Below are 12,033 nucleotides of genomic sequence, written 5' to 3'. Positions count from 1 at the left end.
GATTTAAGATGCCATATGCTATAAAAATAAACCTTTTCTTTTTTTCATCCAAAAAACTTTATAAATTTTTAAATCTCACTCTTTCAAAATGAGCCATAAATGGGTCAAATGATACAGAACAGTAAAATGGATGTGATATGAATTCTTTATAATTATGGAAATGATGCCTTCCTTATTGGTCACATGAGTCATGTAACATGTAATTCCTTGTCTTGGGTTATTAATAATGGATACACAGTTATCAAATTGTTTTAATGAACACTTCTAAAACACTTCTAAAATGTCACTGGAAGCAAATATTTTAATGCAGACAGATATGCTTGCAGGACTGAATTGGAATATCCCATTGATGCTACTTCTTATTTAGGGTAAATGCTGTCAAAAACTGACAAAGAACAATAAAGCTAACTACCAAAGAGTGTGTATATGCATATATGTGGAATTACACACAAGAGTGTTATTTCTTCAAAATAAAAACTCCTTTGTGATTGTTGCACAGTTCACTATACACAAACAGGGAGTTTTGGGTTGTGACACTGAGGAAGACTACCCAAGTGCTGGGCATAGAATGTCAAGTTTGCCAACTTAATAGAAAATGTAAGTTTCTTTCTCAAAAAAAGCAAGGTTTCACTCTAGTCTGTTTCATTAAGTCCTTTGACATTAATAAGCTTAATTGGAAGAAATAAGGGGAGCCAATATCACCATTGCAAAATAAAGGGTTTTAAACATTTCAGAAAGAGGTCCATGTTGAAAAGTGTTTAAGACCATTTAGGGATCAAGCCATCTGGTCTTGAAATCCTTGGGACTGTGCTTCATATCTGGTGTGAACATAATGCTGGAAACAGGAGTGTCTCCAAATGCCAGAGAGAAATACATTGAGCCAGGATTTCCACCTGGGCACAGCCCCTGCACAGCTCCCTGGGTCTGTTTCTGTGTTCCCTCCTTTCGGCAGGATACTCTCAGGTCTGCAGAGCCCCATCAGACAGCCTGGTGCTTTCCTAGGTCAAGCCTGGCCTACATTTCCAGCAATGCAGATGACAGGAGGTTGGGTCTTCTCCCCTCACTGTTCTCACACAGAGAAAATCCGGAGAATGTCTGGACCTCTTACCCCTTTGTGGTCTCACATGGCGTCCAAAAATAAACCTTTTCTATGGTTATTGTCTTATGTATAAATGCATATATATATATATATATATATATATATATATATACACACACACAACTATATAAATTCAATCTGCTGAGTCCATGTACTGTTGCTTATCTGTGTATGTTTGCAGGGATGACTGCTCAGTATTGGATAGCTAATTAGGAGGTTCATCCCTGGAGAAGACTATGTCTCCCTCTCTCAGCAGTAGTTAGTCGACTGTAGTTTTTGTCTATGAACACCTTCCATGTCTATTGGTGTTGTTATTATTCTGAGGGCAATTTGAGAAGGATTAAAGAGGTGTACATGGGAGGGTCTGGGATGGGAGGACACAAGAAAGGTTGGAGGGAGGAAAGGGAAGGGGAGAAATGATGTAATTATTTTAAGTGAAATTTAAAAATGTACATTAAGTAAAATGTAAAGTTCTCAATAGTGGAGTTCAACCTTTGAGTTTCAGCTGATGTTATCTGCTATGTTTTGTACATGGAATCCACTTCTGATTCTCAGTCAAAGGCTTGTGGCTAGAAGAGGTTTCCAAGCTCTTACATAGAACTTTTGGTTATGTTTTCACAGCTCCTCTTGGCTTCCTCGTGGAAACTATATAGAATCTAATCGTGATGACTGCACTGTCTCCCTGATCTATGCTGTGCACCTTAAGAAGTCAGGCTATGTCTCATTTGAGTACCAGTATGTGGACAACAACATCTTCTTTGAGTTCTTTGTAAGGCTTTTCACATTATAACATTTGATTTTTTAAGGAACATTCATAGAACTATCTGTAAACCTCCCATTCCATTCCACTTTATGCCTCCTAATTTTTTGGAAGGTGTTAACTGGATCTTTCAGAGTTAAAAGAAAGTTTTTCCCCACTATGGTACTTTGTGTTCAAATTAATATTGTTTCTTTACTTTTCAGATCTTTCTTGTGGAATAACGTTGGCTTGTTTCACCCCTGGTTATGTTCATCAGGTGGCCATTTGGCTTAGACTGTACGTCACAAATAATTTTTCCAAGATTCAGTTTTTTAGCTACCAAAGCCATTATTTTCTATGCATTGTGTGTATATAGGGGGTTGATGTTTACATGTTTATAACATGTGTGTGCATGTGGAAGAATATGTGTGTGCATGTGTGGAGGATAGAGTTGATGTTGGATGTTTTCCTCTCTTACTCTCTAGTTTTTTGAAAGTGTGAACTTCACAGATCCACCTACAATTACTGGTCAGCCAGCTCTGGTGGGGCCGGGGGATTGTCTGCCCTTCTCAGCTCTACTAGTACTAGGGTTAGAGATGTGTGCCACCACAGCCATCTTTTACATGTACCGAGGATCTGAACTCAGGTCCTCATCCTTCTTATGTAGCAAGTACATGACACACTGAGTAATCTTAACTGTTTCTATCATGTTAAATTGTACCACTTTTTGTTTTTAGCTTAAAACATTTCTTTGAAAGTCAGTAAATATTTCCTTGATGACTAATTATTTGTTCATTTTCTATTTCTGTGAATTTTGTGCTGTTGGTAGGGCTCACTGGATGAAATAGTTGATGTGTCTGTCATGAGCTTAAGTAGAACAACAGAATCTAAAACATAATCATACACTAACAGAATAACTACTGAGGCTATTTAACTAATGTAAGCTATAGCCGATCTAGTAATATTTATTATGACAGTGACTTGAATTCTTGAGAAAATGTTTTCAGATGAACTTACACTGAGAACAGCATTTGTTTTGCCAGCAATGGGTAAAACACTCCTGTGATCCAGATGTTAAGAAAACACTATACTAACAATTCTAAAACAAATTTATATTGATCTTGGTTATGAGTGTTTCTACATCAGTAATTGCAGTTTCTGTATCAAAAGGCTGATGGCAAGAACTGTTTCCCATGAAGGTATAAGTCTTGCCTTTGAAGTGAAGAGGTTCTGACTCTGGGCTTCACTCTGTAATTATTAGCTGGGTGTTCTTGGGCAGTCAGTCTGACTTTGCAGCTCTCCCTACTCTCTCTGTGAAGTGGGATTCTTTGATGATGTGTTTTGAGGAGCTTCCAGTATGGAAATACTTCCATGTTTTAGGACATTAAGCAACATTTAGAGAGATTTACTTTTTTAAAAGTATGCCTTGTTTGCAAAAAGGCTTGTGAGAATCTTGGGACATTTCAACAGTATTGCAGGAAATAAAATAAGGAAGGGAGACAAGGACCTACTTGTCCTGAATAGGCAGCTTCTCTGTGTGTCCCAACAAGTCCCTGGAGGGCCATCAATAAAGGTGCTTTTAAGGGGTAACATTTCGTTACTTCCCGACAGAAATGCCTGTGTTCGTCTGGTTTAGAGTCTAAAGGGATGACAGGCTCATGCTGATCCGCTTACTGGTGTTTCATGCTTATAGATTGTGATTTATTGACATAGCAGGTCAACACTCCTCAGTTATTATTAGTTGGTGATTTAAAGGAAATGTTTGAAGATAATGATGTAGGTGGTTGCAGTGAAACATACATATAAACAGTGCTTAATTTGAAATATTGGAGCATTGAATTTGAGCACCGAGTGAGACTTTCATTCAGCATTTCTTTTAAAAATGATGAAGCTGAAGCCTAGACAAGTTATTGGCCCATGATTACACCTTAACTAGTTTCAAAATCAGTAATGGAATTCACTTCTTCAGAATGTCGGGGAATGTTACAATCATGTGATGTCTGCTTTAATGTGTAAAAAAAAGCCATTGGCTTGCCTACTAGTTGTTCATCACAAGTATATTCAGATCCTGTAGTGTCTATGAAATGGCTTAACACTGATGCCACAGTTATAGTAATGGTCAGAGGAGAAATAGGACACAAATTCAATTGAAAAAAATATTAGTTGGATATTCTTTTGATATTAAGATTGCAAATGCAATTATTTTCTAGCTAAGTCTTTAGAAAGTTCTCATAGTAAAAACACTTTAAGCTTTGTGAGAGATAGGAAAATAAGTAAGGCAGTAAGAATAGTTTAAAGAAGAGAGACAGTTTTTGATGGGTGATGAGTACTTGTGATGAGATCTGCCTCTACGCTGCTGCTGGCTATATTGCTGTACTAGAATGATGGCCTAGCTTTTGGGTATCTCTCTACTTTTTGTAGACCTGAAAAAGCAGTATCATAACTTCTGTGCACTTTTGAAGGATTGCCCACAGTGTTCAAGATGTTTAATGTGAAAAATATTATCAGGAACCATCTTAATTTTAATGGTAGATGATTAATATTTGCTCCATTACAAAGGTTAGGGGCTAGAATTTGTCCATAACCACTTAGCCATAAATTTAGATTACATCCTGGGAAACTGACCACCAAGGTGCACTATTTGCTAATTTAAATTTGTACTGCTGTCAATGAAATTTGAAGATGAATGTAGCTCTCCTTATCAAAGAAGTTTCTTTTTGTATCAGATGGCGGCTACATCAGAGATCCATAACTGGTGAAAATGCAGAGAATGAGTGGCTGTGATACATTAATAATGCAACTCCCACTCCTGAGGCTCAGGGAGCATTATAGAAGAGGGGACAGAAAGATTTTAAAAGCCCAAATTTCAGGACACCTGCTATGAGATAGTGACAACTAGATGTAACAGAGAAGCTGCACTAATAGAATCCTAGCAGTATGGTTGCCTACATAAGACCTGAATAATGACCACACATGCCAATGAGGAAAGGGGCACATCCACAAGCTCCACCCCTAGATGGAAATCTTCATGTAATCAGTGGCTACTGAGTGAGGGGGAATCAGTTTTCTTCAGGGTATAGCCCCCTAATAGATTGACCAATTCCAAGTATTCATCCTTAATTGTGTTCATATAAGTAGAATTATTGACTCCATAAGTGTTTATATATGTATGAGAAACATAAGAGAGGTCAGGATTCCCAGAGTGTGTGTGTGGGTATGTGGGAGGGAAGAAAGAGGGCTGGAAATGATTTTAATACAGTATACTCATATATGAAGTTTTCAAAAAGAGAAAACAATTAAATTTAATAAAATTGATGTTGCTATTAAACTTGAACTTGCATCGTGAATAGTTAAGACATTTGGGTAAGCTGGGTAGAATAATGACTTTCCAGTGGTAATTATTTTCACTCTCCTTATAGCCTGGCATTTTGGCTACAACAATGAGATGGTTTAGTCTGAATCACTCCCTCACATGCAATTGTACCATAGCTTCCAGTGGTTTTGGTGTGTTTGCTTGTTGGAGATTACTTCATTTGTAGTTTAAATGGATTGAAGGATGTTCTTGCAGCATGTGCTGTTAACAGAATTGAATGAAAGCTATTATTCCCCAAGCATGACCAAGCCCCTGTGTTTAACCCACAGATTCAGAATGACCAGTGCCAGGAGATGGATGCCAGCACAGACAAGTGGGTGAAACTCACAGACAGTGGAGAATGGGGCTCCCATTCTGTAAGTCTCTTTTTGTGTCTTTGTTGGTACCAAATCCATTCTTTTCCTTCCATTTGCCAACTATTTCTAAGTATTCATGCTAAGAAAATAAAAAAAAGGACATGGTCTGCTCCTTTGCATAAGTCCGTTTAGCAAAGAAATTGACTTTATGTTTGACACACACACATTTAAAATTTTAGATTATTTTTGTTTTCATTTCTCCTTAGAATGCTTTGCCATTCCCTTTTCATCTCAGCTTTCTCTCCTGTAAATTGGGACTCAACAACTTAGAATGTTATGAAAATGTTACTAAGTTGAGTATGCAAGTTTACAAATGTGTCTACTACGTGTGATAGACCAGTGTCTGGTCATTGGTCATTCCATGTTCTCTGTGGTGTTTTTAGGAAGTGAGTTTTCAGGTGTGCTTTTGGGGCCCTTTGCCATCTCTATGCTTGCCTAGACCTGATCGTCACAAAACTTCCCACTTTTAGAATGCCATCCAGCTTTCTATGTATTTGCTACCTGTTGGTCAAAATTCTGCCCTTTCTGATCATACAGTGTAAAGCTTACTTATGCCCAGCACATTTCTTTAAATGTTTGAATCTGAGATGCTCAGGTGGCATGCTTTGGTACTTCTCTTATTATTTGTGACCCTGTCCGTTTGGAGTGAGGCATGACGTCACTGTTGACTTAATTCAAGAGAAGTGGAATGGAAAAAATAGTGCTTTAGTGCTTCCCATCTCTACCAGGATGACATAAGAGGGCAGATTTTAATCTTGCATAGCTTAAACTTCATTTTCTGGGGTGCACAGAAAAATAAAGGTATAGAATGAGAAAGCAAAGACCTCCTAACTTTGGATCAGTTACCTGCAACAGCAAGAAATTGATTAGAAAATTAGTTTGATTTAAAAGTAGAAAATGTCCCAGTGGCAAAGTAAGCAAATGTTAGTGTCATTAAATTTCTCAAGTTAGAGTTAGATCAAGCTACCTGTAGAATGGTGCATTTTCTTTTTCCTATTGCACCGTGGCTCTTAAAATAGCTTTAAAAAGCTACAAAGCTATGTAACCCATTTTCTGTAATTGAATAACATACCCAAGGTTGGATACTTTTTAAATTTAGAAGGCTTATTTAATTCCATTTTGGAGGTTTAAGGTCACAGTACCTACATCTTCCCAGTTCTGGGAAGGATCACATCAGATGGCCAGAATGTGTTCAAGGGTGTTCAGTGGTGAAACTGGAAGTCAGGTAGGTGGAGGCTGCTAAGACCCAGTGGAGAACCAGCTTGCTCATTTGTTACAGTCCAGTTGTTCCTGTGGGAACTAACTTCAGGAGACCAATACTAGCCTCTCCCTAAAGAAATATTCTCACTGATCTAATCGCATCCCATCAATCTCACCTCCCAAAAGTTCACTACTGCCACACCTGGGGACCAGGCTTCCTACATATGGATCTCTAGGGAGCACCCATCTCATATCCAGGCCAGAGCAGAAACAAACATTATGCTTCCTTTCTTCTTTTTATAGCTCAGAGATCTACCTTGGGAATAACATTATTGTCAAAGAATATGCTTGGACCCAGATTCATTTATCCTGTATGATAGAACCCACAAATGTGAAGTTTAAAAACAACTTTCTCTTTTGTGTAGTCTTAGTTTCTTCCTTAGTATATTTGTGGATTCTCAGACTGTTCTATTTTAATCAACTTCATTATAGTTTATGCTGGAATTAAGTATATTTAAGTTTGTTCATTCTATTTTAATGGTGATTATATAAAGAATTGAAAGAGGGTATAAGAGGGTAGGTTTGGCTGTGTTTAGAATTAGCTGATCTGACCCGAGTGTCTTGTGATTCTCTCTGTAGGTAATGCTGAAGTCAGGCACAAATATTCTGTACTGGAGGACGACAGGCATCCTTATGGGTTCTAAGGCAGTCAAGCCCGTGCTAGTAAAAAATATCACCATTGAAGGTATTTCATAGCTATGAGCCTCAGTAGTCACTAGTCTAATTTTCTTGTTAAAAAATTATTAGAGTGTTGGTTTAAGTGACTCAGGGTTTATAATAAAGACACACATTAATGTTAGACCTCATGCAAGTCTAAAAACCTTAGTTCTACATCTATCAAATTGATTCATTAGTTTTTTTTTTTCTTTTTCCTTCCATCCCCAAACTGGATTATTCAATCAGTGTAAATCAGTAAACACAATGACAATCTTCGGTACTTTTTAAAAATAAAAAGAAAGTGCATTTGTTTACAAGAGCCTATTACTCATTAGAGATGTGTACATTGGGCCAGATAATCTGATCATTGTTATATCCATGAAAATACTGAGTCTGGCTGTTTCCTTAACCTCTTGTGCCCATCTGAGCCACCAATAAGCACAGTCATGGCTCACACTCAAGTAGATAGTATCTAGTTAAAGCAGCACTTCTTTATTAAAGTTGGGATGTTTCCCTGCTTCCTATGTGCCCACTCCTGGGATGCTACATCATTAGTCACTGGGACATCTGCTGGACAAAGCTGGAAGTACAAACGAATATACAGCCATTTCTAGGGTCTTTCCTGCTTGCTTGACACTGTATCTTTCTTTGTTGCAAGTAAATAATTTAGGCTTGTATTACTCTTAGTATCTCTCTCTTCTGTGCAGAAGCAGCCAGTAGGTGCTAATGTGTTTGTTGTACTGGGTTCTGTCTCCTAAGCACTATTTTTCCTTCCTACACAGGGGTGGCTTATACCTCTGAGTGCTTCCCATGCAAGCCAGGCACTTTCAGCAACAAACCAGGCTCATTTAACTGTCAGATGTGCCCCAGAAACACCTACTCTGAGAAGGGTGCCAAAGAATGCATAAGGTGTAAGGAGGACTCCCAGTTTTCAGGCAAGGCTAATTGACAATTTTTATTCTTCTCTTTCCATGTTAATGTTGGTCAAATGTACTTCACAGGGCAGAATAAGTGTGGTAGCAATGGTGGGCCACCTGCCAATGAGGCCAAATGAATTCATATTGGATGGAGACAATATGACATCCCAGTGCCCTCTGCATGACTTTCTTCCTTTGTCTGTGATTTTCCTTTATTTCACACTCCATAGACAACTGGTACAGATGTGTTTGCATCAATCTAGCCAACTGTCTGCTTTCATGTGGCTTGTTACCATAGAGATGGTATAGATGTACTTAGACATTTTTAATTTGTTCCAGATTTCTAGTGTCCAATGATAATACACAAGATATCTAATATCTTCTGGAAACAGCTGCTATGATGCAGCTGTATCGTAGAAATATTTATCCTCCCTTTAGGGAAAATAAAAATGCAAACATTTAGCCATGTGATAGTGGTGTACACATTTTGGAGGCAGTGGCAGGTGAATCTCCGAGTTTGAGGCTAGCCTGGTCTACAAAGTGAGTCCCAGGACAGCTAGGGTTACACAGAGAAACCCTGTCTGGAAAAACCAAACCAACCAAACAAACAATAAAAATACTAAACCTTTATTTATCTACAGCTTGACTAGTTCTACCTAAACTACACTAGTACAGTGATTTCTTTGAAATGCTAGCTTGCTTTTGTGTTTTGATGTTCATTTTTTCTTAAGGTCCCAAAGAAATTGGCTCATTTCTGAAATGCTTTCTCTCTGTGTGTATGTATTGCAGAGGAAGGAGCCAGTGAGTGTGTGGATCGCCCACCCTGCACTACCAAAGACTATTTCCAGATCCATACCCCATGTGATGAAGAAGGGAAGGTATCAGCAGTGTTTAACTCATCCTATGTTTATCAAAAATTTTCCCAGTGTGAGAGCACTCTGGGTTGTTAGCTGCGTGTGAAGAAAGTACAGCAGAAATCTAAGAGTTTTGGTGTTGCAACCTGCCTTTGCTTTGACCTTCCAACATTTGTTGCTCTTAAGCCTCCATTTTTTCAGTCTTTAAAGGAACATTGATATTGCTACCTAACTTCATAAAGCTCCTATGGGAAAATACAAGATACTCAAAGTAAGGTTTCCAGCCCAGGGCCTACCATGTGGTGAGTGCTTCACACATTATTGCTATCTTTTGTAAAAGACTATATTCTTTCAGAGGTCACAAGATCAAGAAGAGAACATCTTGAAATATGTGTTACCACTCAGGGGGATAAAAATACTGTTGCACTGTGAGGAACTCAGAATACTTATCAGAGGAGTTATGAAGCCATATGCTAATTCAATTAGGCCAGATTACTGTGTAATCGAATTTACAAACCCCAAAGTCATTACCGTACGAGCAACATTAGCTGGAGGAAAATGTACAGATGAACTTTGCAGTTGACCTGTCATTCTTTAAATTAAAAAATTGGTCAGGACCTGTCCGTGCCACAAGAAAGTGAGGGCAATGTGGCTCCTGTGGAGTGTCCTTCAGATATGATTGCATCCTGAAATAGGGCATTTAGTTTTTAGAGATTATCAGCAAATATTATTTTCCTTTCCTAATTTTGCATCTATGCATGCTGATTGGTACTTTTCATATTTATGTGAATATGAAACTTCCTTTATGCCTTTAAATACTTTAAAGGAATATTGCTTTGAGTGATGTAGATACATACATTAAAGTGTTTAATGGAAATTTTTAATAAGAAATACAATCCTTATTTTTAATAACAATGCTAATTTAAATTAACAGCATTAAATTATGAGAGGTTGTAGAGTAAGCTTGACCATGGCCCTACAATAATGCTATATGAGGCTACTTATATTTAGAAGGCCACTAAAATGGAATGAAATGTTTTGGGTATAATACATTAAAGTAAACTCTCCTTAGCTAAACTTGCCTTGCTTACTAGTTAAAGTGAATTTAGTTTATTCTATGTAATGATGATTAATTCAGTATTACTTCAGTGTAAACAATGAGGTCTATTAATGATTCACCTTATCTGACCACATGAAAATATATTAAAATCATATTATATTACTGTGTACTCTATTATAACCTCTGTCTCTCTCTCTCCCTCTCTCCCCCCCTCTCTCTCTGTCACACACACACACATACACACACACACACACACACACACACACACACACACACACACCACTTGTAAACATGCTGTACATATATACTGAACTGTGTGTTTCATATAAGTCAGGGAATCTCTGAAACTTGCTCTTAATATAGAAGAAAATAATGTACCCATGCTTTATAAATTCAGTCCATTTTTAATTTTTCCTTTCATTCTTCTTTCTTTTCTGACAAAATCTCACTATGTAGCTTTGGCTGACCTAGTACTCTGTGTAGACCAATCTGACCTTCAATTCCCAGAGATCCACTATTGATGCTTAATATAGATCCATAAGGACATTGTAACTCTTTCTGGTAAACTTCTCTGTGGAGAGGGTTTTGCTTTTATGATTTCATGTTTGCATCTCACTTCCAAAGAGTGAGTTGCTTGTTGGTGTCTCACCTGCACTATGAGCCATCTGGTTCTAAGCATCATCAATATTAATTAGTATCTTTCCCATCAGCTACACTGGGAAGCATATGTTTCTGTTAGAAAGACAGAGAAACACTTTGTCATGTGTGGCAGGAAGGTCTGTAATGAAAAATGGTATCATGGAGGATTTGTAACTCAATTTCTCCATGTTAAAATGTTTAAGGATAAAACATTCTTTTCTAAGTTTCTAAAAATCTTCTTTGGTTACCTTAGAAGCAACTGGCTATTTGGCTTCTAAAATCTACTTGCATGTTTTATTATTTTTATTCACATCAGGCTAACCCTTTCTTGATGGTGCTGTGTGCATCTCTTGGATAAGTTAATAGTTCTAATTGGGGCTGAGGAGATAGCTTAGTTAGTGAAGTACTTTCCTTAAAAAGTACACAACATGAATTCAATCCCCAAAATCCATGTGAGAATCCTGGCCTAGTGTCCTGTGTTTTTTATTTTTTATGTTTTTACATTCCAATCCTCTCCTCTCGCTCCCCTCATGCCCCCTCGGAGAGGGTAAGGTCTCCCCAGGAAGTCTACTAAGTCTGTCCCATCATCTCATTGAGGCAGGACCAAGGCACCTCTCTACCCCACATGCCTGTGTGTCTAGTCTGGGCAAGGTATCTCTCCACATAGAATGGTGGCCTATGTGGGGACATAGAGACAGATTCCCAGGACTCGGCCAGCTAGCAGCCTTGCTTAATTGTTGAGATCCAGGTTAGTGAGACAGATCTTGTCTAAAAAAATGTAGATAGAGTCAGAAGAATGATGCCCAAGGTTGTCATCTGGCTTACACACACACACACACACACACACACACACACACACACCACACACCACACAAAACACACCCATACATACAACACACACACACACACACACACACACAAAACACACCCATACATACAACACACACACACACACACACACACACACACACACACACACTCACACATACACATACACCTACACACACACACACACACACATACACACACACACCATATACCTCTAATTTGGAGTATTTTCTCATTCACAAACTTGGGGA

At 38.1% G+C, this 12,033-nt stretch overlaps 1 protein-coding gene across 1 annotated transcript in view; it reads left to right on the top strand.

Annotated features, from left to right (window-relative positions):
* Window positions 1-12,033, top strand: part of Elapor2 (endosome-lysosome associated apoptosis and autophagy regulator family member 2) — a 157,850-nt gene that overhangs the window by 99,242 nt on the left and 46,575 nt on the right. The window contains exons 4-8 of the mRNA XM_027393503.2: window positions 1,721-1,868; window positions 5,481-5,567; window positions 7,407-7,512; window positions 8,267-8,419; window positions 9,191-9,279. Coding sequence (XP_027249304.2) covers window positions 1,721-1,868; window positions 5,481-5,567; window positions 7,407-7,512; window positions 8,267-8,419; window positions 9,191-9,279 — 583 coding nt within the window. The remainder of the gene's footprint in view (window positions 1-1,720; window positions 1,869-5,480; window positions 5,568-7,406; window positions 7,513-8,266; window positions 8,420-9,190; window positions 9,280-12,033) is intronic.

Source organism: Cricetulus griseus, assembly GCF_003668045.3.
Source record: "Cricetulus griseus strain 17A/GY chromosome 1 unlocalized genomic scaffold, alternate assembly CriGri-PICRH-1.0 chr1_0, whole genome shotgun sequence".
NCBI lineage: Eukaryota > Metazoa > Chordata > Mammalia > Rodentia > Cricetidae > Cricetulus > Cricetulus griseus.
The sequence above is the reverse complement of the archived record's forward strand: the minus strand, read 5'-3'. Positions and strand labels throughout refer to the sequence as shown.